The sequence below is a fragment of the Haematobia irritans genome, chromosome 1, assembly GCF_050003625.1.
Source record: "Haematobia irritans isolate KBUSLIRL chromosome 1, ASM5000362v1, whole genome shotgun sequence".
NCBI classification, from domain to species: domain Eukaryota; kingdom Metazoa; phylum Arthropoda; class Insecta; order Diptera; family Muscidae; genus Haematobia; species Haematobia irritans.
Window position 1 is genome coordinate 84118280 of NC_134397.1, and position 27738 is coordinate 84146017.

Consider the following 27738-nt stretch of genomic DNA (forward strand, 5'->3'; position numbering starts at 1 on the left):
AAACAAATTATTTTATAGCCGCAATTCTACAGCCTAAACGAATGGGCGTCGTTACTCGAAATTTTGGCTAGACGCTTCTTAAATGACTTCAATATGGTTAAACGTAAAAAAAATTAGCGATACCGATAAAAGTACGGGGTCGAAAAGGTTAATATCTTCAACATCTAAAGAAGCCTCCATCTACAATTATAGTTCTGATTCTTATTATAGCTAAGAGTCGTTAAATAATTATCTATAAATTGGAATTAGAAGCGAATGAAAACGGAGGAACATGCTACGACTAATTAAGGCATTAACAATTTGTTTTTAAATTATAAATAGATGAACTAAAAAAGAAATTGCTTGGTAGAACTCATATTTTTTTTTAGTGAGCGTTGTCCAGGTAATTTTGGTGAACACCGCTTGCTTGAAGGTATTAGTTCACCAATGTGGTATCACAATGGACTGAATAGTCTAAGTGAGCCTGATACATCGGGCTGCCACCTAACCTAACCTAGCCATTACTTTTAAAAAGGAGGCTTGGCAAATCTATTCTCCAAATTTTGTGAAGCTAACATGGTGCGAAGTATTTTTGCAGCTAAAATATCGATTTCGCCGGCAGTGCATTGACTGTGTTCGATACACACACCCTAAAAAAAGCCTGAAACATATACTCCCAAAGCATATATATTTCAAAATGTGTTCAAACAAAATATTGTTTGCATTGTGTTCAAACAAAAAATTGTTTGCATTGTGTTCAAACAAAAAATCATTTGCATTGTGTAAAAGTATTATGTTTACCCTAAGCATACCTTTTTTAAGGTCCCAAATAGTTAATTCCAGTTTGTAAACATTTGTTTGATTGCAGCAAAATGTCTTAAATATAATAATAAAAACATATGTTTGTAATTTATTTGAACATCTACATACAAAATATGTAAGTCGATAAGCAATCATGATCTTTTACTCAGCAACATACCCATTTTTTTACATGTTTTTCGTTATCCATCTCCATCGTCATCTTTATACTTTTCCTGTATTCTCTCTCGCTCTTTTCGATGTTTCTAAACATATATATGTTTATACGAATTTTCTAAAATGTATTAGCATCCAAAAACATTGTTTTTAAGGAAATGTAATGTCTCAAACATAAACTAAATGTTAATATATTAAACTATATGACCCCAACATGTCATACAAGTTTATGAACATTAAACTTGTCGTTTAAACATTCTATAATATGTTTGAAATCTTCAAAACGGAAAGGTGCGGAATATTGGGATAAATAAATAAAATAAAACAAAGGTAGAGGGAAATCGCACTGCTCCACACTGTTATTAGAATGACAGTTTTTTTTAATAAAATGATAAATATATTTGATTTAAAAATAATACAAACTTTATTTAATGAGTAGTCTCTGACTCTTGCTAGTTTAATTTTCATAAATAAAATGGTGGTTGAAATATATAATCTTTTGATAATTATATACTGTCTATATGTATACACTGTATTTATACGTAAAAAATTACCTAGAATACTGTAAAAGAAATAATTGTACTATATATTAATATTTTATATATATGTTTCTATACTTTCAGGAAAATGGATAGTTCTCCGGAAACGGGAGTTAATGACTTAACGGCTATAGCAGAGATCGATGAGATTGGCATAAACAATAATTTGAAAGTCCGTTACGAGAATGAAAGAATATATGTATCCTTTTCAATCATAACTAGATCATCATAATTTCTGAACTGAAAATTGTACGGTATTCAGTAATTTGTCCATCACATACACCTCGAAAAAACTTGTTAAAATCCTCTAGCGAGTTGTACTAAATTTTTGCGGTGTACAATTCGATTTTTATTTACAGGCCGTATAAATTACACAGAAAAATATTAATCCTTCTTTATCCATTTGAAACAATTCATTGGTAAATATTGTATGTTGTAATATTATGTGTACTATTCGGGAATGTTCTGGGTTTCACATGAACGACTTATGGGGAGTTATTCCTGTAGGGGTTGTTCTGTAAGCTACTTTTCCCCTCATAATTTTCACGGATTATTTTTAGTGGAATCTTTCTTATTTCCAAAAAGAAGGATTTGAAACCGAAGTAAATTTTTTATTTTCAATGTTTTCTATATGGTTGATAAATATTGGCTGATAAAATAGCATGAAAGCCCCATAAAACCAAGATTTAAAAATATACCACAAATTTTCCAAGATTCCCCTATCACTTGTTGAAAAAAAGCGGCGGTTGCTTAAAAGCAGCTAATTTTGTCTATGTTTGAAACGACAGTGTCAAGATTTTGTGAAAACGCATTGAAACTTTTGTAATTGCAAACATATTTTCAATTTTAACGCTTATTTGCTTTTAATGAAATATGTATGAATATGATTTTGCTTAAGTTTCAAATAAAAACAAACACATTTTTGAACCAGGTAAGATACATTAAAACAATATTTTTGAACACAGACTCATTCGACTCAATCGAATGATGGGGGTTACAACTTATAATAGATATGGAGTTGGCTATGAGAGCCAATAAAATTGGTTATTGGCACCTTCATATTTCGGTTGTATCATCCAACCTTAATAATCCCCACAACCGATTTGAATGGTAATTCTATTGTCGCGAACATTTATTTTTTTGCATATATTTAAATATTTCGATTAATACATGAATACAAATTGTAGATTATACTTATTTCATTTTTCGAACAAAAAAGTCACAATTCAGCCATTGGCCCGGAATCAGGGAAATCGTTCTATGCATCAAAAATATATATGGCCCTCTATTTTCTGGATATCAGTAATTGAACGTTTGTGATGTGAAAATATTTGGTAAAATCGTTCAGATTTAGGGAGATTTTCCACATCCAACTGCTTTCGTCTCTGAAATGTAGCTTCTTCTTAATCCCTGGTTAATCCGAATTGTTGCATACCTTAAAAGTGGACCAATATAGTTGAGAAACAAACAAATAAAATTAGAAAGTTGGAGGATTCAGGTATACATTTTGGAATTTATAAAAGTAATTTAGAACTTACCCACAATGTATCAAAACTTCGATGTCTCGTGTCGTCGTAGTCTTGGCGGCGCATTTTATCAGATCCGTTTTAAATTTAGTTGATTTTTTTTTGTTTCAAATGGAATTCGGTTGAGAATCGTATATCAGAAAGGACTACAGAATGATAGTAACAAAATTAGGTCATATCAATCGAATTCTAATAAAATTGTTCTAAAAAGAGACATTTAGTTGCTACAACCATTTGTTTTCAATCACAAACGAATATCTATTGCCACAAAAATGTTTGTGTTTGAAGGAAATAGATCAGAACAATTGATATTTAATACTCAATGTAGAATTTTCGTACAACTGATTTGCAACCAATCTGTTTTCTGTGTGAGTTTCTTTGCATCTCCTTAACATTTTGCCACATATTTAGAAATAAAAGAATTGTGCCACATATGTAATGATATGTTTACTTTCATTTTTCGGCAAGCGATTTCGAAAAATCTTGTTTCACCGAAACGAAGAACAACCAAAAATGTTTTGGGGGAAATCAAAGTGGAAGGTGAAAACTATTTGAAGGGAAATCCAGAACATACCTGATTATATGTAATATTATTTTCATTTTAAGGCAATATTTCCGTTTGAAATATACCATTAATAGAATAATATGTTTATTTTTATTCAAGCAATAATAACAAAGTAATTGGGCTTGCAATATTGCTTTTATTAAACCATCATCAATTTAATTTATAATTGCTTTTGTATCAAATTTATCCACTCCTGTCCTGTCACATTTTTGGAGAAATGTAAGCACTTTTATTCTATTCTCTTAATGATTTCCATTTATTTCCTATATCACTTCCCCGGTGCTTAGTCTGCAGAATTGCCTGCAGATTATGTGGCCTTCTTGTTATCATATGTACTGACCGGTATATTTCATTCTTCTTAAAGCATGTCCTGTTCGTCTATCTTAATTGCTTTTTGTAATCTATCCGTCGTTTTTTATAATCAAGCTATGGCTTGATCTATGGTTTCATTTTGTTGACTTCAGTCATGGGTCCATAGAATCATTGATTTTTGGGATTCTATGACGGCTTATCGCCTTTGTGTTTCTCTAGTGACCCCAATGACCTTTCTTTTGTTTCCCCCGAGACCTTTTTTTTTTTATTTGGTATATATTCGGATGGATGCCTTTGTTAAGAACATATATAACCACACACATACCATATACAATAAGTTTCCTTAATAAAGTATGTAGACATATACTGGATCAATCCTTATAGCTGTAAACCCTTATAAACAAATGGATATATTTTCCAAGGTAAGCTTTGTTTACTTTTTCTTATTTTTATTATCTGTACCACTATTTTAAAGGTATTTAAATTAAGAATATTTTTTCCAATTATCGTGAATTATTTTGTTTCTTATTCGTTCTTTTTAATTTTAAATAAAATTCTTTATTTTGCCAAGCGTGGGATCTATTTGTTTTTATTATTTTAAATTCATCCGTCCTAATATTTCGCAATTTTCGTTGAATTGCTTCATCAGAGGTGTATGATATATAAGTCAATCACTATACACAAAATTCATATTAGAGCATCACTGCTCTCGTCAGCGAAAGCTGACGGATGAATTTAAAATAATAAAAACAAATAGATCTCAAGCTTGGCAAAATAAAGAATTTTATTTCCAATTATCTCCATTTAAAAACGTCATTAATACGTTACATGACACGTTTTCAGTTTAAAGAAATCTCAATACAGCTCAATAATTCAAATTAGAAACAACAAACAAGTGTCGCTAATATAGGCGCAGTGGAATTGAGTGGAATTTGATCGACTTCCACTCCGACTTCAAGCTTGATTCAGACTTCGAAGTCTACTACGAATAGTACCATTAAATATAATTTTATAATCATATACTTGTGCAAAGATTAAAAACAAAATCTGGTTTCGTTTGCAAGTTTAGATGTAGGAAAAACGTTTTAGCCTTTCTGTGCGTGATGAGGTCCTGGTGGACCTTTTTGATGTTTATTCATACCTAACTTTATCTTTTAAAGATTTGCAGCGTGATAGTTTATGACTTGTTGTATTAAAGTGTTTCAAGTTAGAAATTAAAATCATTAAATCGGGTTTTATAGGTGTTTGCGTTTCTGTGTGATGAGATCCAATGGGACCCACCACTAATTACATTAGTGGTTTTAGCACAGTTTAAAAAGCAGCGTAAAGAAATCACGATTTTTTGTACTTGGAACAAATAATAACAATAACATCCGTTCAGAAAATACCATTATTTAGAATAATTTGTAATTTTTGAAGTTTCCATTGGTTTCGTTGCTTAGTAGTCTTCAGTCTTATGGTGTCTCTGATCGCGAGTACGCTAAAACTGCTGTGTTTGTTTCCGTAAAAAACTAAACAAAATGGTTTCTCTCTTCTCTTTCATTTAGTGAGAACAGTCAAAGTGCTCCAAAGTAAATGAGTGCTTTGAAGCGAAAACGTTTCGGTGGTAATGCTCCAAAAAACAAATGAGAACAGATTTAGTGTTTTATAATCGCATATTGATGATGACGACGACTTCATGGCCCTACTCTTTGCACTAAGTGTACTATGTACGGCTATGGATCAAGAAATTGCCATAGAAACAACGTTTGCATTGCTTGTGGTTGCAATAATGATTATTCTATGTGCACTAAGTGTACTATGTACGGCTATGGATCAAGAAATTGCCATAGAAACAACGTTTGCATTGCTTGTGGTTGCAATCATGATTATTCTATGTGCATAATCAACAAAACATGAAATGTTTCATACAAATTCACTAAAAAAATCGTAAAAATAATAATCACTGGGCCGATGACCCCCGTTGCCCCTGCCGTAAAGACTATATCCTACTGTGCCAAAAGCTCTCAAATAACCCTCGACTTGATTTAATTACTGCTTCAAAAGAAAAATGTTCCACAAAATCATGTTCCAAAAAACATGAATCTGTCAAGCTTCACTATAACTTCAAAATGGTAATTTGGAATATTTTCAGGACTTCTGTCAATTTAAAACTGAATAGCAACCCACTTCTCAGAGCAGAACTGTCGTCTCAGAACCTTGACATTGTGTTGGAGAACTTTATGGACATATTTTCGGAAGTTTGTAGGGAAGTTATTCCTATTAATTGTAGAAAACCGAACGGGCTGAATTTATCCCCACTGTGTAAGTCACTAATTTCTAATCGGAATCGATACAAAGTTTCAAAGAATCTCAGATCACAACATGAAAATGACTTACCGAGCCATAATCATGGAGCACAACAAACTAATTTATATGAATAGAATAATAAGAAACGATAATTGGGGTAAATTCCTTTGCAATCTTCCTACGGAAAGTAAGCAATCCTGGATGATAACCAAAAAGATTAAGGGGAAACGAAATGAGCTACCATTGCTGAAAGTCAATGGGAGGGGTATTTGTGCATGTTCCGAAAAGGCTGAAATAATAGCGAGTTCCTTTGCGAACGCACACGTCCCCACATCGAGCACATATCTCTATTGAAAATAGAGTTAATTCACTGGTGATGTCTCTGGAACTCTCCTATTACCAGTTCGATTCAGCCTCGTTGACCAATCTCAACAAAGTGAAAGCGTTTATTAATGAAAAATTCAAAGGATTCATGCATTGCATAACATTGTATTTAAAAATTTGTCTGATACAACACTCTCGTGTTTAGTCAAAATCTTTAAATTTTGTATAATGAATTCTTACTTTCCTCGTTGCTTTAAGAAGCTCTAAGCTACTAAGCTCAATAGACAAGGTTTTTGAGAAAATTATTTATAAACGGCTCATGGATTTTACTGATGAATCCCACGTACTCCATAGTTGTAGAGCGGACCATTCTACTGTCCATCAGATCAAAAGGGTTTTGGACATAGTAAAGGCTAATAAACGTTCAAGATATTCCACGGGAGTTCTTCTATTGGACATTGAAAAGGCATTTGACTCGGTCTGGTACAATGGTCTTTCCATTTAACAAATCTCCAAAACGAATACCCATCCGAGCACTTGTGACACAGGCTCAATCTATCCGCTTTGTTTAGGAGTTAACTTCGACAAAGCTCTTACTTGTAAGAATCATATAACATAGATATAACTTGTTTAAAGTCCACTCGTTGTAGTAGAGCACTATTTCCACTCCTTGACAGAAAATCTAAGTTAAATGTTAGGAATAAATTACTCTTACTCTGTGCATAAGACCCATATTAACGTATGCCTGCCAGGCATTACACAGACTGTCTAATATTCCCAGCAAAAAATTTGGAAGTTCTTCTCAAGGCACAACTTTAAAAGAACTTCCGAAAATGCTCTCCCAAAGATGTTCTTCATTTGAGTAAATTTTTTAATAACACCCTTTTTCATGTTTTTACTGGGAAATTTATTTTTATTTGTTTTAAATAGGTTAAAAACATATTAAGAATTAATAAAATGGTACAACATATTTAAATTTAGCCGAAAAAAATGTTAAATCCTTTCTAGAAAAATTACGAATTTTTGAAAATATTTGATAAACGTTCCAGACAAGCGTTTCAGTGTGGCGGCTGTTGAAATGGTGGACATCCGTTCTATGACAAGCCCATGATAAATTCATCGCTTCTGCGTCAATTTGGCACCACTACCGGATCCAAAAAGAACATTTTTACTACTTTTTTGGCGACGCTTTCCAACACTGAAATTTACAGAAAAATGCAGGGAGTCAAATTATCCTCTTATTAGATGTTGGCCAGCAACGGCTAATTCACATATACCTGCTTATATGTTTATTTAACAGATTTGTCTAATACTAACTTTAAATTTTTTAACTTTATGTGAAAATTTAGGTTTTTTATTACGTTTTTCCTAAAAATATTATCTAATTAAAAGTCATGGCAATCACCAAACAATTTTGTAACCATTTGATGTAATATATATTTATATAAAAGCCAAAGACGATTAAAGAGGATGTGAATTGGGCATGTTGTTATTCTCTTTTCTCGAGAACCAGAGATTAGCCCCATACATATTCGATGAGAAGTTGCAACTTTTTTTCGGTTTCTCTTTTCATTTTGCATTCGTAACAAAACCTAATTCACTTATTTTAGCATTTTTTTAACTTTTAAAGGAACAAAAACACTTCATGAAACATTTAATTAATAATTTAGTGCAATCGACACAGAAATTTGCGGGAACCAGTAAGTTCGAAGCGCCTTTCCTATAAGTATGGGACTAATCGTCTTTGATAAAAACACAAAATTTGTAAATATTGACATAGCTTATTGATAGAAATTAAATAAATAAAAAATAGTACATAATTTTATATCTTCCATGGATATATTCTCTATAGTCAAACTACAAGTGCAAAAATGTTATTTGAACTCCATAGAAATCATAGTCGATCTAAATTTTTATATTTCTATGAAATTTGGAAGATGTGCCTCAAATAATATTGCGAACAAAACGAACTACTACCCTGAGGAACACCAAATACAATATTGATGGGATCTGACATACATTCGCCAACCTTTACAAAAAGGATTCTACCAGAAATGTATGACGTTATCCAAGATAATAAATTTGAATGAGTACCTAACTTTTGGATTTTAGCAATTAATATATTATGTGGCAATTTATCAAATACCTTACTAAAATCTGTGTATACCTGTTTTCCTCTCTCCAAGGAGAGAATAAAAACACAAGGGAACGAAACTGTGAGGCGAAACTGCGTCAGTAGGTGGTGGTCATGAGGAACATTTCTCTAAGATCATGCAGTTTTTGTCGGCGCTTCTCTCAAATATCATACAGTTTGCGTCGGCGTCACGCAGTTCAGTGCTCCACCGGCTTTACGAAACGTAAGGAAAATAGGATTTAGAACCTATTTTGTAGTAACAAATTTTCTTTTTTATAAATGTTTTCATTCCAACAAATTTTTTGGCAGACAATTTGAAATTTTAACTGCTGATGCCTTTATAAACAATTTATCAAAACAGCGCTTCGACCGCAACGTCGGTAATACCAAAGCTGCAGGCATTGTGCGACATATATACGGTTGACATTTGTTCTTTTTGTAGAAGAGAAATTTTCGTTCTCTTGTGTTTTCATTCTCTCTGATAAATATATCTCTTAGAAGCATGCGATACAAATGCGGCCTAAAATTAATCTGAGTGAATTTTCAGATCAATTAAATTTCCCGCTGAAACTAAATGCTACGAAAAATACTTGATTATAATAGTAGTGTAATTTTTTGAATGATTCATTTGGACATAAATCACTCTGTTTGGTATCAGGCTATCAAAAAAAAGTAACAAAGATCTTTATGTTTATCACATTATCTTTATGTTTATTACATTAAAAACATTTTGGCATAAATAAATATTTTACACTTTTATTGTTTCAGGAATATGTGGCCAAATATTACGGGCAGCGATTGGGAAATGTTGAGCCGCATGTGTTTGCTTTAGCAGAAGCTTCGTACAGAAGTCTTTTAGATGACGATACTAACCAGGTAAACTATTTTTTTTTTGATTTGGTTTAAAGCATTGTTATAATTCTAAAACCATCATAAGAATACTCCTTATGCTTTATTCCCACTGACTCGTTTTCCTCATTCGTTTTCCCAAAACTTTTCACCGTTCACACCGAGTTGAGATGTTTTAGTTTGACAGTTACCATGGAAACTAGAAATTCACATTTACTCGAAATTCACATATATGCAACGTATGTTCAAATAATTGCCGCGAGCGTAAAGGGAAATATTTTTAAGTTATTTTCACATGTCCATGTTCTTCAAAGCTTTTGTTTGTTTGTTTATTCCTTTTTTTCTATGATATTTATTTCAATATTTTGACATATATTTTGAAAAGGGTATGTTATTCGGGGTATATTCCTAATTAGGTGGGTTCACATTCTAAAATGCTAATATTTCTAATAATTTACAGACAGTTTTTCTAAGGAATTTGTATCGTAATAGTAGATTTAAAGATTACGTTAACTTTTACGAATATGATGCTATTTGCTGCAAAAATGACCCGCATGGCGGGAATCATTATTAATATTTCAATTGAGCTTTGAAATATGTGGAAACCCTTATTCTATCAGCAAGGCTTAAGGTGAGTATTAAGTTCGAGTTTAGCCGCTAAAATCACTAAAGTGAAAACTAAATCAGTAAGAAAAATGCATGGAATTATACATATTTGTTGCAAATTTTATTATAACTTGATGGGGAAAGGCCCAAAGCAAATTTTCACAAAGTTTGTATTCCTTAAAATGGATTATTAAAGAAAAGTAATCGTGAAAAAATGACTTTTTTAGCGGCTAAACTCGAACTTAATACCCACCTTTAGATGGAAACGCCGTTTTATCCATATTTCAATAGAAATATATCGAAAATAAAAGGGTCATGAAAAAAAGCTAAATGCATTTTTTTCCCGCTAAACGACTTCCCTAAGCCCTATAGACTGCAAGATGGTTGGATGGACGCACGTTTCGGAATTACCACATTCCTCATCAGCATCCTCTACTTGCAGCAAAACTATCAACCAATTACACAGGGGAACAAAATCGAACTTTTTTTGTTTTGATTTGAAATTTATAGCAAATTTTTAGTAATTCGATTTTGCTGAATCCAAATCTGCACTTGGTTTTTTTCTATCGGTTCGACTTTTCGAGATATACCGTTATGTTCAAAATTAAGGGTCTTCCGGTTCAACATATTAAATTAAAACAAGTAAGTAAAGTCTAAAGTCGGGCGGGGCCGACTATATTATACCCTTCACCACTATGTACACCAAAATTTGTGTTACAATGTTGTGTACTTCTACAAAATCTCTAGAATTAAAATTTAAATCAGCTAACGCCCTGGGATGAAACGCACTGTTAGTAAATCATCACAGAATTTTGTGTAAAATGTGCACTGAAAAAATATTGTCGTGAGGCCAAATACGAATGCAAATTTTGCTTAGCGTAGACGCATTTCTCTAATATAAAGTTTTTGCATTGTCCAAAAGTCGATAAACTTTTCAAAAAGTCGTGTTGTCCTTATAATTAAGTGATTGAACTTAAAAATGGGTATCATAATATGAAAGAATTTTTTTTTGGGCTAAGGTCAACTTGACCTTAATAATTCAGAAAAATTCTTTAAAATTAATGAAACTGTCTTTAGATTTGTTGTCTTTTTGCATCTTGACTACAAAGCAAAACATCGTTCAAAAATAGGACATTATTTTCAACACTTTATTTTAAAGACGTTTTTTACTTGAAATATAGCATAATCTCTACTGGAAGTCGAGTCTGAATTTGAAAAATAAAATTGTCGTTAACTCGTTTTTAAAGGACTTTGATAGAATATGAAAAAAATATGCTGAAAAAAACGAAAACTTAAAATTTTCTTCCTGGAAGAAAGTACACAAAACCCAAATTTAAAAGAGAATTGTGTCTTAAAAGTATCCATACTTGAATTCTCCGCTTCTTTGGCTCGGAATCAATACCAAAATTGTTAAAGAAAAGGCAAAATCTTTGGAACCGGGCATGCTTTTTTTCAGTGTGGGTATTTTGGCCATATTTGTATAAACCGGAAGAAAAAATATACGTAGGCTTTATCTGAAATCTGAACAAATTAGATCAAGATGACACACTTAAATAGCATATTAAATATATTCTCTGTGGAAACTATCGAGTCAATTGGAGGAAACTCCCATTGATATGGGTCTAGAATATGAGACATTCTACCATATTTCCCTAACTCTGGCGTACATATATATGGGGCTATATCTAAATCTGAACCGATTAAATGAAATTTGGCATGCATAGTTGTAATAATAATTCTGCTATCTCTGCAAAATTTCACGTAAATGGGAGAATAACTTTGGCCTCCGTGGTCATATGAATGTAAATCGGCCAAAAGATATATATGGGTTCTATATCTAAATCTGAAAACTCTGGCTTTTGAGGCCAGTGGAAATCAGACGAAAGATATATATGGGAGCTATATCTAAATCTGAACCGATTTGGCTGATATTTTACATTTTAGGAGAGAGCCAAAATATTTGGCTGTACGAAATTTTAGGACAGTATGTCCATAAATACGTCAATTATGACCAGATCGGTGATATATATATGGTAGCTATATCTATATCTAAATCTGAACTGATTTTGTTTTCAAAATCAATAGCGATTGTCTTTGAGCCAAAGTAAAACTCTGTGCCAAATTTGAGGACGATCGGACTTAAACTGCGAGCTGTACTTTGCACACAAAATTACATATACAGACAGACGGACGGACAGACAGACATCGCTAAATCGACTCAGAATTTAATTCTAAGACGATCGGTATACTAAACGATGGGTCTCAGACTTTTCCTTCTTGGCGTTACACCCTGTACCACAGTAGTGGTGAAGGGTATAAAAATATCAGAAAATTTTCCAAGTAGTTTGAGAGATATCGTTCAAGTTTTGAAACAAAAAATTGAAATTTTTAACAAAAAAGAATTTTTTTCTTCTTTAAAAATTCCAAAACAATCAAAATGGGACAAAAATCACAGTTATGGTCCAGTAGTGGGATTCTGTATTCAATTTTAACGATGAATCGCATCGTAGGGATAACAAGAAAAATAACAACCAACCTATTCGGTAGACTTTTTAAACTACATCTGTGCAGATAACAATAAAAACATCGTTAAGTAAACAACGAAGGTTTTTGGTTGTTTATTTTCTCTAATACGGTGTTTTCACCAAGCATGTTTTGGGGTTTGAAATGTTTTCCCTTTATACACGGATGAAAAAGACTGTTTTTCATATGTTTGGCTATAAACATTATATGTTTGGAACACAAATTTTTAAACACAATATTTTTGAGTGCAAGCATATAATGTTCATAAACTAGCATAACATGTTTGGGACATATATGTTAATATGTTAGAACATATTATGTTTGGGACATAAAATGTTTGTAAATATAATATGCTTGGATGCAAACATATATTAATTTAGAAATAGCCTATAAACATATATGTGTTTAGTAGCTTGGAGCGCTATTTAACAGGGAGCGATATTGAATTAAGTTGGTGGTTGTTGCTTGTTATTACAAAATTAACATTTTATTTTTCCTTGGGCAATTGATCAGCTACTTCTTTGATCCTTACAAACTGTGTGGTCCGCTGTTCGAATCCCCGTCCGGCAAAAGGTAAAATTAAAATAAAAAAAAAATCATACAATTGAATAATTTCTTCTACAATGTTTGTATAACAGAAAAAGGTGCTAAGAACTAAAAAATCTCGTGGAAGTGAGAAAGATGTGGGGGAATATACAATTGGGCAGAAACAAGATTTTGAGCATTCAGGTCGAAAACCTATGTTGTTAGCACCTATATTACCTGTTTATTTTCATAATTCATTATGATTGTAAATATATAAATAAATAAATAAAATTTTGAGCACAATATTGTTTGGGAGAATTTTTTTTAAGCATATAATATTTTTGGGTGCAAAATGCTTCCAAACATATTATATGTTCACATAATAACATATTGTTTTTTGGAAGACAACATTATTGAATTTGGATGCAAAAATACAAAATGTTTGGAACTTAGACTACCCAAGCATATATTGTTTAGAACAATATGCTTTCAAACATATTATATATTGGAAGAGATCAAACATATAAATGTTTGGGCAATACCCAAAAATGTATATGCTTGAAGCAAAATATGTTTGGGAGTATATGTTACAGAAGCGATTTTTTGTGAGCGTGTAAACACTTCAAAACGAGTCGTTTTCGCCATACTAAAAAACAAGTTCAAAACACAAGTTTTCCTCCAAAACACGTCAATTTTATAATGTAAACCCACCTAATTTGGAATATACCCCGAATAACATACCCTATTCAAAATATATGTCAAAATATTGAAATAAGTTTCATAGGTGTGAATTTCGAGTAAATGTGAATGAAATGAAATTTCTAGTTTCCATGGTAACTGTCAAACTAAAACATCTCAACCCGGTGTGAACGATGAAATGTTTTGGAAAAACGAATGAGGAAAACGAGTCGGTGGGAACATAGCATAATGAATTGACGTTATCAGCAGAAAATTTCATTCATGCAAAATAGGGTCTTTAATTATGTATTTTACTTTTAATAAAAACATGGATCCCTTCGCTATTACAAAAGAGTTTTCTGCAATATTTTAAAAATCCGAAGGTTCTAACATAAGCCGTTCTAAGAATTTTGTCGGGCGGAACTGCCTTAAATGGTCTTAAATTATAGGGAATTTCGTAAATTTCTTTTAAATTTGCAAACAATTTTCAATTTTGCAAACTGTTTTTGTCATTCCATCGTTTATCGTAGCAGGGTTGCCAAGCACAACGCAGCTTAAACAACAGTTGCTACAGATTAGGTACAGAATGACACGATCTTTAGTGCAAATACGTATTTTCGTAGACAACGTAAACGATGCGATTATGGTGAAGAAATACAGAATCGCACTACAGAAAGAGTTAGTTAAATACAGTCAGCAAAAAAAAAGTTGTACACCAATCAATGTGAAATAAATTGTGGAACGCTATGGAAAGTATCAACTAAATATATATGTTTTATATCTTAACTTAAAGCAGCTACAAAATAAGAATTAAATTAACTCGGATTTAATTTGGCTTACCCCCATTTTCATGAAGCTCCGTTAGTGCTCCGTTAGCTAACGAACTTTTAAACCATACTAAAGGGTGATACGGTCAAAATTTGGTCAATATAAACTTGACGTATTTCTTTCAATTTTGCATTTTGAAGGTGTGTGTGTGTAGAATGTTGCTCCTATTTTGATTTTGGAATTCACTCTTCAGTTGTCAAAATGCCGTCCAAGCCAGAAGAGCAGCGTATCAAAATTTTGCTCGCGCATCGCGAAAATCCGAGCTACTCGCGCAAAGCTGGCAAAATCGCTAAAAGTTGCCAAATCAACCGTTACAAATGTAACTAAAGTGTTTGGGGAACGTTTGTCGACAGCCAGGAAGTCTGGATCGGGGGGAAATCGAAAACCGGAAGCCGCTGAGACGACCCTAACCTCTCTCTCCGAGATGCCGCAAATAAGCTGGGTGTATCGTCTACAACCGTGCATCGAGCCAAAAAATGAGCCGGACTATCGACTTACAAGAAGGTAGTGACTCCAAATCGCGATGATAAACAAAATACGACGGCCAAAGCGCGATCCCGGAGGCTGTACACGACGATGCTGACGAAGTTTGACTGCGTGGTAATGGACGACGAAACCTACGTCAAAGCCGACTACAAGCAGCTTCCGGGACAGGAGTTTTATACGGCAAAAGGAAGGGGAAAGGTAGCAGATATTTTCAAGCACATAAAACTGTCAAAGTTCGCAAAGAAATATCTGGTTTGGCAAGCCATTTGTCCCTGTGGCTTGAAAAGCAGCATTTTCATATCTTCCGGGACTGTCAACCAAGAAATTTATGTGAAAGAGTGTTTGAATAAACGTCTACTGCCTTTCCTGAAGAAACACGGTTGTTCCGTACTGTTTTGGCCGGATTTGGCATCTTGCCATTACGGTAAAAAGGCCATGGAGTGGTACGCCCCCAACAACGTGCAGGTGGTTCCCAAGGACAAGAACCCTCCCAACACGCCAGAGCTCCGCCCAATTGAGAAATACTGGGCTATTGTCAAGCGGAATCTAAAGAAGACCAAAAAAACTGCTAAGGACGAGCAGCAGTTCAAGGCAAACTGGCTTTCTGCGGCGAAGAAGGTGGACAAGGTGGCTGTACAAAATCTGATGGCAGGTGTCAAGCGTGAGGCCCGGCAATTCGGATTCGGAAAAGCGAATATTTTTCCTGAATTTTATACTAATTGAACATGAAAAAGAAATTTAATTTGATTTTTTAAATAAACGATTTCACCGATTTACACGCGTTTTCCCTTGACCAAATTTTGACCGTATCACCCTTTATGGACATATCTGTTATCTTGCCTATATATTCCACATGCCAGTTAGAAATTTAACTGCTGAAAATTTTTCAGTTAAAGCTAACCGGAAAAAAGATATTTGCAATTTACTTTCTGTTAACTGGCAGTTTAAGCCTAACGGAGCTACATGAAAATGGCCGTTAGAGTAAAAAAATAACAAAAACAAAAAAATAAAAATAATAAAAACAGAAAAATTTTTGGTTTAAATACTTAATATGATAAGTTTAGAATCTTTGACATTGAATGGGCTAGGATTTTCGTCAAAATTACGGCAATTCAGCTCCATACATCAATAAGGTTAAAGTTCTTCAGCTTTGTTTTGATATATGTCTATAGGGATTCAATTGGATTGAAGTCCGGGCTCTGTGTAGTAGCTAATATAGCCACTCGGCTATATTAGCTACTATGATTACACATATTATGAACACTGATTTGGTAGCGGCACAATGGAGTTCAAATGACGTCTTTTATGTCGCAGAATTTCCTTCCGTTATAAGACTTTCTAGTCCATTGGCGATTTGCACTTTGGGTGACCATCGCGTTTCTGATAATCCCATTTTTTTTTGGTAGATTCGCCCAAATTTGACGAAAACCCTAACCTACTCAATGCCAAATAGACTCAAGGCAGTAGAAACCACTAAGGGACGGTGAATTAATATATGGATCTCAGTTTTATTTAATTTCTTATGAGAAATTTTACCTCTTCTAACATTGCAGTACTATGTTTTTTATTAATCATTTTCAGTCGATTGTTATATCGGGAGAGTCTGGTGCTGGAAAAACGGAAAGTACCAAATTTATTATCCAGTATTTATGCACTGTGACATCAAATGTCGCCACATGGATACAACAACAGATATTAGAAGCCAATACTATATTGGAAGCTTTTGGTAAGTATTCACATTTCATTTTGTTCTTTTCTCTGGTTGCAGGAAATAGTGGAATATCACCGACTGAATGAAGGTTTGCTCTAATGTATATATTAGTATTCATAAAATACATCAGTGTAGTAATTTTGTCACCATAGAAATACTGTTTGCCAATAGGTTAGGTTAGGTATAGTGGCAGCCTGATATTTCAGGCTCACTTAGACTATTCAGTCTATTGTGATACCACAGTGGTGAACTTCTCTCTCATCACGGAATACTGCCCGATTCTATGTTAAGCTCAATGACTAAGGACCTCCGAACGTCGTTCCATATTGCAGTGAAACCACTTACCCCACTTTGAACCCTCGACCCTGTGTATGCAAGTCGGGCATGCTAACCACTGCACCACGGTGGCTCCCTGGTTAGAAATACAAATATCTCATATGCGTTTGTCAGCAGAAGATAGCTCATAAGACCCAGATAAAATCATTTCCCCCTTCCAGATTTATACTAAAAGTGCAAAATACTTTGGGGTTATATTGGACAGGAGACTGAACATTAAGTTTAATATTGAAGAAAGGGCGAGAATAGTCACGGTAGGTTTGTACTCATGTAAAAAGGCAATAGGATGAAGTTAGTGAAGTAGCAAGTCGGGAGCCGACTTTATCGCACCCTAAACCACTCCTACCGAATTAGTAAATATAAGCATTTGAAATAGATTTGAGAAATAAACCATATTTCCTTATTTAAGAAAATTAAGGGGTACCTTGTTTATGGTAGCTGTATCTCAATCTGAACAGAAATGCCTGATATTAGGAGCTATGCTTGATTTTACACCTACATAGTTAATATTGAATTCATTATTAAAAAAGAAGAAATCGCTCAATAGTATTGGCTAAAGTAGCCAAATTTATGAAAATTGGGCAATATATTTATGTAAGAGCTATATGTAAATCTGCGACCGGAATCGTGGGAACAACAAATGCATGGGCAGATGGACGAGCGGACACCAAGGGCTAGATCAACTCCGAGTCGATCGGTGTATATTTTATGGGATATAAAATCAATATTTCTGGTGGTCACATTTTTTGGCAGATCAAAGCGTTTATACCCTGACCAATATATGGTTTAGGGTATATAAACGTGGGTTCAAAAACTGAAAATTGTGCGTCTGCTATACGGTTGCGCGAGCTATCGCCTTGGTCGAAAAAAAGATACGATCACAGTTCGGTTCTCAGTAGGGTTTTTTTCCCGGGAACGGGATCCCGCGAATTCCCGGGAATTCGCTATTTTTTCGCTCCCGCTTTCCCGGGAAATAAGTGCGGGAATTCCCGGGAATTTTTCTTTACAATAACTTATATAAAATGGAGGGAAAGTACAATAAAAACATTATTTTTTAGCAAAATCAACTTTAAATATTTTTCAACCGTCATTTTCTTTGTAAGTAAGGTATTTCAAATCCAAGTTTAGTAGATTTTGAGTCAAATGTGAATGTGGTATAATTTAGCCTAAGTAGAGAGGTATATACAAAATAATTTAATTCTTATTGGTATTTTTGTTTAGATAAAATAAACTATTAAATGAAATAATTTAAGTAAACATTTTCAATTACTTTCGAAATTCAATTATCCTATTTTTACCATATTCAAATAGGATAATAGTCCTTGTCCGATAGACATAGTCGTGGGTTCTAGTCTAGATTCTAACGGTTTAAAGAAGGCTACTCTTCCTAATTTATTATGGTCATATATCTGTACACCGACATTCCAATAGTCTGGTAGACAAAGCGAACCTTTATAAACAAAGGGTCATTTTACCTTACGAGGGCAGTTCAGAAACTTCTTAGCCTAGCGCAAAAAGCGCGATACAAACAGAAAAAAGTTAAGTATATTTCCCATATTAAATTCTTCCACAGACGAATGCTGTGAATGAAAAATTATCGCTCAGACGCCCAATATCGTGTTCTGAAAGGTATGATACTATTAAGACGGGCTGAATGCATAAATGCCAACTTTTCGAAAAGATAGGTTCCGTCTTAAATATTACCTTATGTAAGAACAATAGTCAACGAAAATCTAGAAAATTATTGAAAGTCATGTTATACAACTCCTTGGCGTACTCCGAAATACTACTAAACCGATCGATACCATACACAAACCTAGCATTGTCATTAGAAAGAGCCCACAGTCTCCTAGCATGAATGGAATCACAATGCGTGTAAAGCTGACAGCAATAAATAACCCTTAATACTATGTATGATCTTGCTATCAACAGTCTTATATGAGTTGGAATAAAAGGCTGCAACTTCTATAAAGAACGCAAGATGCCGTATACGGTTCCTATAGTCGCATCAATGTGTCTGTTCCACGAGTGTCCGCTATCAAACATAACTCCTAAATTCAAGTTCTATATTCGATAGTATTCCCATTGAAGAATAGGCTGGGAAAATTGCGTTAGTCCATTTGGCGCCTGGAAACTACCATACATTTCGTCTTGGAAGGATTTAGCAGTAACCTGACGATGCATTGAGTTCTCAATAACCTTCGATAGAAAAGGTAATAAACTTATTGACCTATACTCACCATTGGATTTAGGCAAAGGTATTACTCTCGATATCTTCCACCTACTACGAAAAACTGACGTAGTCAGGATGTGGTTGAAGATGTGTGTTATGTATGGAAGTATAGGAGGAAAAGTAGGAACAATCAGACTTAGAAGCGAAAATAGACTCATTATTGGGTTCAGGTATATTAGTATTTAAACCGCTTCCATCGTCTATATAGTTGGTCCCTTCCCGCAATTCGTTAAACCGTCCTGGTTTAACGAATTGGCCTGGTTGTTTTTAATAAACTTCGTTCTTAGCGGAACATGTTTCTCGTAATGGCTCAACAGATTTGACTCTAGTAAATTTAGTTGCTCGTCAATGACAACCGTAAAGAAGATCTCGTCCCATCTCATACGCATAAAATCCAAGGTTAGCCCGGATTGATTAATACGTTGAAAATCTCGAAAAGTTGCCTTTCCACTAGCTGTTTTGGTTTGGTTTGGTTAGGTGGCAGCCCGATATATCAGTCTCACTTAGACTACTCAGTCCATTGTGATACCACATTGGTGAACTTCTCTCTTATCACTGAGTGCTGCCCGATTCCATGTTATGCTCAATGACTAGGGACCTCCCTTTTATAGCCGAGTCCGAACGGCGTTTCACATTGCTGTGAAACCACTTAGAGAAGCTTTGAAACCCTCAGAAATGTCACCAGCATTACTGAGGTGGGATAATCCACCGCTGAAAAACTTTTTGGTGTTCGGTCGAAGCAGGAATCGAACCCACGACCTTGTGTATGAAAGGCGGGCATGCTAATCATTGTACCACGGTACAATGATTAGCATGGTTATGTTTCCACTATTTAGCTGTTGGAAGCATATAGTCATAAGAAGGGAATATCATATCATATCGTGAAAACACGCATAGAGGCACCTGATCATAACGGAAGCATTTTTGAGGACGTGTAAGCAAAAATAAATCAAGAAGTGTGTTACACGTACTACCAAAGTGTTTAGGGCATGTTTCATTTATGGAAAATAATCCTAATGCGTTGAACTCCTTTATTAATGACTTTTCATCAATAATGTTCGGATTAAAATCACTAGTTATTATTATTTGGTCGTATAATAGAGCCAACGGCCGTAAGATTTCTAAAACTGAATCAATATATACACGCCTATTAGGTCGATACACCGTTCCAATTAAGATACTGTAGGTTCCACCGGTTATGCGCAAAAATAAGTATTCTATAGTACTATCTGCATGTGATCTAAAGACAACATACATCGCAACTCCTCCCCCATGTCCTACCCTATCCGAGTGATACACAACATATTCTTCTAATTGAACCATGTTATCCGTTAAATCTGTTCTGAACCATGTTTCAGATATGCAAACTACAGTAGAATTCGGTTATAGCGACCGCCGAGGGACCGAAATTATACGTCGTTATAACCGAACGCCGTTATATCCAAATAAGTGTACACAATATTTTTAAGTTTTTTTTTTATCATGTATATTCATATTTATTGAGATTGGAAATATTTAGAATTGTGGTTTGTTTTCTACTTACAAGAATTTCTTTTAATAATTTACTTTCAATAATTTCAACGGAACTATATAGACTCTCCGATATATCAAAACCCCCTCTCTGATATATCAGTATTTATCCAAGTAAAAGTGCAGCACGCAACCTTACCTGCGTTTGGTTGAGCTTGATTACAGATTCTTATGTAAATAAAAAATTTCTATAACACCGCTGGTAATTAAAAAGTGAATGTTTATGCGTCCATCAGCTTTTACGACTCAAACTGGTTTGAATATTTCTTCTTTGTCATTTGCACCTCTGTTTGGGATAGTCGAAAACAAATTCTGTGATTCCCCGCTGTATATGTTTCTTTATTTAGTATTGGCTGACGACAAAAAATGGAATGAAAAAAATAAAAATTAGTACACAGAACTTACATCGTCGTTATAACCGAATGTCCATTCCAAAGCAGAGGTGCAGGTTAGGTTAGGTTATGTGGCAGCCCGATGTATCAGGCTCACTTAGACTATTCAGTCCATTGTGATACCACAGTGGTGAACTTCTCTCTTATCACTGAGTGCTGCCCGATTCCATGTTAAGCTCAATGACAAGGGACCTCCTTTTTATAGTCGAGTCCGAACGGCGTTCCACATTCCAGTGAAACCACTTAGAGAAGCTTTGAAACCCTCAGAAATGTCACCAGCATTACTGAGGTGGGATAATCCACCGCTGAAAAACTTTTTGGTGTTCGGTCGTAGCAGGAATCGAACCCACGACCTTGTGTATGCAAGGCGGGCATGCTAACCATTGCACCACGGTGGTTCCCTAACAAGCAGAGGTGCAAATTGGTCGTTAAAAGCAGATGGTCGCTAAAACCGGAGTCGTTCTAATCGAATGCTTGCGCATGTACAAACTATTAAGAACCAAACTTGCTTTGAAAATCCGTCGTTATAAACGGATGGTCGTTATAACCGAGGTCTCTATAAATGAACTCTACTGTACGTCTATCGCAGAACCGACAAAAATCTTCCGTAATTCACCTATTTTTTTCAACAGGCTTTCAGCATTTATGTGGACTATCTTAAGACCCAATCTGGAAAGAATTCTTACCATAGCAAAAGTAGTGTCTGCAGAATTGAAGTCATTATTATTAACCAGCGCCCAAGTTTGCCACCATCCCCATGCCATCAGGCTTCCCCCTCCATGTTTAACGATTTGATTCACGTTGTGGTTTTGGATAACTTATCGTTACCAGGTCATTACCAGTAATATTCTGTTATATCGGATAGAATCCAGTTTATTTTTGTTTCATCTGACCATATAACTTACTTCCACTCATCAGCAGGGTTGGCCTGTCAAAAACTGTGACTTTTGCGACATACATTTGCGACGGTATAATACGTCGCAAAAGTCGTAAACCTACTGTAGAAACCCTAATTTTGAATAGAAGAAATCCTGAACATTTTTTAATTTAGCTTGACAGCATTCGCTGTGAGTTTCTGCAGAAATTTGTGAAAGTTTTCTCACGGTCAAGCCTATTTTCTTAGGTGGCATCGAAATTCCCGTTGGTGAGTGTGCAAAATACCTTGGGGTTATATTGGACACGAGACTGAACTTAAAGCTAAGAAAGGACGAGAAAATCCACGGTTACCCTGTACTCGTGCAAAAGGCAATAGGGAAAATGTGGGGACTAAAATCTTTTCTTCGCACATACCATCGTCTTGGATATCATCGAATTTGCTGCCTAGCTGACGCGACTAAAGTATTTTGAGTTTGCGACTTTTGTTACTTTTTCTACATTTACGACACGTATGTGACGTTTACGACGATTACAACTTTGCGACATTCGCAAACCTAATAAAGTTTGATACAGACCATCTCTGCTCATCAGCCGTCCAATATTTCTGGGTCTAACTCGACATTTTCTATTTAACTCTGGACAGTCATCCTTCGTCAAAATGACGACGCGTAATTTCATTTTCGATTTAAAATGCATTTGGGTTGATTAGGAAATGATAAATTTAAGTTATACCAAAACAACCATTTTATGAATTTTTGTCTTGTACTAATTAAAAACAAATTGAATAAGGTTCTCATTTTTGCTTACGATACAAATTATAGTGTATTGAAATAAGCCGTAGTCAAAATGACGAAGGATGACGTTAGTGTAAAAAATAAGGATGGCTTTTCAGGGTTAATAAAGATTGGAAAAAGTAAAACATGCACTAGGTTTTGCTCCCCATTGTACATGTTAGATAGATAAAGTTATACCTGAAATTACAAACCATCTCTAATGCATTCATACTTTAAATCAGTGCTTCCGAAATGGGGGCGCGCCACGAGGTTCCATGGGGCGCACCGTCATTTTGGGTTGAGCAGGTTTTGTATCATTTAATTTGTTGAAACAACAAAATTTGTAACATACTACAAAAGAACGTACGAAACAGTTCGAAACCACACACACACAAAATTCAATCACGAAATTAATTGATCCAAATAATTGAAATTAAACAAGTATATACGGCCGTAATTTCGGACAGGCCGAATCCTATGTACCCTCCACCATGGATTGCGTAGAAACTTCTACGAAAGACTGTCATTCACAATCGAATTACTTGGGTTGTGGTATCTTAAAACTTCTTAACATCGTTTTCTAAATTGTGAGTTAGTCCATACGTGGTGTATATTACACAAAAAAGTTATGTATAGTTAAGTCTACAAATAATTACGAATCGATATGGACTTTTTGCACGGTACGTAGAGAGCCAGAATTGAAATATGGGGGTCGCTTATATGGGGGCTATATAGATTTATGCACTTGATATGGACCAATTTTTGTGTGATTGGGGATCGATTTATCTGTTGGCTATATATAACTATAGACCGATATGGACCTAGTTAGGCATGGTTGTTAACGGCCATATAATACTAGCACAATGTACCAAATTTCAATTCACTCGGATGAAATTGGCTCCTCCAAGAGGCTCCAAAACCAAATCTCGGGATCGGTTTATATGGGGGCTATATATGATTATGGACTGATACGGACCACTTTTGGCATGGTTGTTAAATATCATATACTACCACCACGTACCAATTTTCAGCCAGATCGGATGAATTTTGCTTCTCCAAAAGGCACCGAAGGTCAAATCTGGGGATCGGCTTATATGGGGGCTATATATAATTATCGACTGATATGAACCAATTCCTGCATGGTTGTTGGATACCATATACTAACATCACGTACCAAATTTCAACCGAATCGGATGAATTTTACTCTTCCAAGGGGCTCCGGAGGTCAAATCTGGGGATCGGTTTATATGGGGCTATATATAATTATGGACCGATTTCGACAAATTTTTGCATGGGTATTTGAGACCATATACTAACACCACGTACCAAATTTCAACTGAATCAGATCAATTTTGGTCTTCCAAGAGGCTCCGGAGGTCAAATCTGGTGATCGGTTTATATGGGGGCTATATATAATTATATACCGATGTGGACCAATTTTTGCATGGTTGTTAGAGACCATATACTAACACCATGTGCCAAATTTCAGCAAGATCGGATGAAATTTGCTTCTCTTAGAGGCTCCACAAGCCAAATCGGGGGATCGGTTTATATGGGGGCTATATATAATTATAGACCGATGTGGACCAATTTTTGCATGGTTGTTAGAGATCATGTAGTCACACCATGTACCAAAATTCAGCCGTATCGGATGAAATTTGCTTCTCTTAGAGGCCTCGAAAGCCAAATTTGGGGGTTTATATGGGGGCTATACGTAAAAGTGGACCGATGTGGCCCATTTGCAATACCATCCGACCTACATCAATAAAAACTACTTGTGCTAAGTTTCAAGTCGATAGCTTGTTTCGTTCGGAAGTTAGCGTGATTTCAACAGACGGACGGACATGCTCAGATCGACTCAGAATTTAACCACGACCCAGAATATATATACTTTATGGGGTCTTAGAGCAATATTTCGATGTGTTACAAACGGAATGACAATGTTAATATACCCCCCATCCTATGGTGGAGGGTATAATTATTATTATTATTAAAAAAATTATTGAAGGTCAATTAAAAAATTAATTGATCCAATTAAAAAAATAATTGATACTATTAATTTTTGTGATTGATTCTTGTTTCAATTAAAAACTGCGTTGTATCAATTACATTTTTAATTAAATATCTTTTAAAACTCAATTAAAATTTTAATTGGAAAATTTTTTGTGATTTTTTTTTCCTGTGCAGTGAGAACAGAGTAGAAGTTACATGCAATGCAATAATTTTTTGTCGCAAAGCAAATTGGGTTGGGAAGGTCTGATAAAATTTTTTGTGTAGTTTATTTGGGAATTTAATAAGATTTAATCTCATTAAACATTCTCTTATGATAATAACTAGATGTTGGCAATACCAAAATCGTTTTGATTTTTCTTTTTATTTTTCACTATTACAGGTAATGCAAAGACAGTTCGCAATGACAATAGCTCCCGTTTTGGCAAATTCATGCAAATATGCTTCGATAAAAGTAATGGCATCAAGGGCTGCATTATTCAAGATTATCTATTGGAGCAGTCACGTATAACGTCACAAAGTACTGGCGAAAGAAACTATCACGTCTTATACCACCTAGTAGCACAAGGACAATATAAACCCGAGCTAATGAAAGAATTTCATTTGAAACCGCCATCATTTTATAAATACTTGAACGAGCATAACACCGATATCGAGATGGAATCAAAAAAGTTTGAAGCCCTTACTATGGCATTTACGGTGCTACAAATATCTCAGAGTTCCATAGATGGAATACTCAAAGTATTAAGTGCAATATTATGGTTGGGCAACTTAGAATTTGTCGATGTCGATGGTGAACGAAGTGATTTGCAGGAGGAAGATAAAAATATATGCGCGATTATCTCAGAGTTATTGGGTCTCCAATACGACGATTTACTACAAGTTCTGTTGAAACGACAGATAAATGTTCGAGGCAATGTTACAGAAATTCCGCATAAAGTGCATGAGGTAATTGTTGTAATTACAAAAACTGTAAAAGTTTGCACGAAAGATTTCTATTTGTTTTTATCTTTTAAAGGCTCGAGAAAATCGGCATTCAGTATCGAAGACACTGTATATAAAAACATTCTCTTGGCTTGTGTCTAGAATTAATAATTGTACGAACCCCGGTATGGACAATCAACGATTTCTAGGCGTCCTGGACATATTTGGATTCGAAAATTTTTCAAAAAATTCGTTTGAACAATTGTGCATAAATTACACCAATGAAAAACTTCATAAATTTTTTAATCACTATGTCTTTGCATTGGAGCAGGAAATTGTAAGTATAAACATAATAATTTTTCGTTCAATGTAAATAATATACTTTATCAAAGCTTTTGTTCCTACCATAAAGGGTGATACGGTCAAAATTTGGTCAATATAAACTTGACGTATTTCTTTCAATTTTGCATTTAAAAAACCTGAACACCCCTCATTTTGAAGGTGTGTGTGCGTAGAATGTTGCTCCTATTTTGATTTTGGAATTCACTCTTCAGTTGTCAAAATGCCGTCCAAGCAAGAAGAGCAGCGTATCAAAATTTTGCTCTCGCATCGCGAAAATCCGAGCTACTCGCACGCAAAGCTGGCAAAATCGCTAAAAGTTGCCAAATCAACCGTTACAAATGTAATTAAAGTGTTTGGGGAACGTTTGTCGACAGCCAGGAAGTCTGGATCGGGGGGAAATCGAAAATCGGAAGCCGCTGAGACGACAAAGAGAGTTGCCGGTAGTTTCAAGTGAAACCCTAACCTCTCTCTCAGAGATGCCGCAAATAAGCTGGGTGTATCGTCTACAACCGTGCATCGAGCCAAAAAGTGAGCCGGACTATCGACTTACAAGAAGGTAGTGACTCCAAATCGCGATAATAAACAAAATAAGACGGCCAAAGCGCGATCCCGGAGGCTGTACACGACGATGCTGACGAAGTTTGACTTCGTGGTAATGGACGACGAAACCTACGTCAAAGCCGACTACAAGCAGCTTCCGGGACAGGAGTTTTATACAGCAAAAGGAAGGGGAAAGGTAGCAGATATTTTCAAGCACATAAAACTGTCAAAGAAATATCTGGTTTGGCAAGCCATCTGTACCTGTGGCTTGAAAAGCAGCATTTTCATAGCTTCCGGGACTGGTAACCAAGAAATTACACAAAATGCAGGACACTCACACAAGGGGTGTTTAATTGATTCCTTTTCCTCCGCATCATGACAGCTCGTACAGTAGTCATTATGCTTCGCGCCAATATTTTGGCAAAATCGCCTATCAGGCAGCGACCCGTTATAGCATATATCAGGAGTGATATCTGACGTCTCGAGAACACTAGAATATCTAGTGTGCGGTTTAAGTTTAAATGGGCCATATTTGCTTGGTGTCGTTACAACGCTTGCAATAACAACCTTCCCACGCAGTAAGAGCTTGCTGGTAGCCAGAGGCATACCAACAGATTCTAGTTCCCTTGGAATATGAAATGTAGTTCCTAGCCTTGCTAACTTATAAATGGGACGATATTTGCTTGGTGTCGTTACAACCCTTGCAATTCTCCCTTCGAACATTTGCCATCATAACAGCTTTCTCACGCAGTAAGAGCTTGCAGGTAGTCAGAGGCATACTAACAGAACCTAGTTCCCCTGGAATATGTAAGGTAGTTCCCAGCTCGCAGTTCCCCGGTATGTTCCTATGGCCAGGCACCCATATCGGGAGAATATTGTGCTGCTCAGCGATCTCATTGAGAAATTTGCGGCAGTCTATGGCCATTTTAAGGA

At 35.1% G+C, this 27738-nt stretch overlaps 1 protein-coding gene and 1 long non-coding RNA gene across 2 annotated transcripts in view; one reads left to right on the plus strand and one right to left on the minus strand.

Moving 5' to 3' along the window:
• Myo81F (unconventional myosin 81F) overlaps positions 1–27738 on the plus strand; it is a 189983-nt gene that overhangs the window by 38152 nt on the left and 124093 nt on the right. The window contains exons 2-7 of the mRNA XM_075290991.1: positions 1578–1692; positions 4256–4318; positions 9412–9519; positions 16720–16864; positions 25382–25947; positions 26018–26260. Of these exons, the coding sequence (XP_075147106.1) occupies positions 1582–1692; positions 4256–4318; positions 9412–9519; positions 16720–16864; positions 25382–25947; positions 26018–26260 (1236 nt within the window). The 5' untranslated portion in view covers positions 1578–1581. The remainder of the gene's footprint in view (positions 1–1577; positions 1693–4255; positions 4319–9411; positions 9520–16719; positions 16865–25381; positions 25948–26017; positions 26261–27738) is intronic.
• On the minus strand, positions 2608–3269 carry LOC142239660 (uncharacterized). Its single transcript, XR_012723091.1, has 2 exons — positions 3032–3269; positions 2608–2928 (listed from the first exon to the last, which is right to left on the minus strand). It is a non-coding gene; the product is annotated as an uncharacterized LOC142239660 (long non-coding RNA).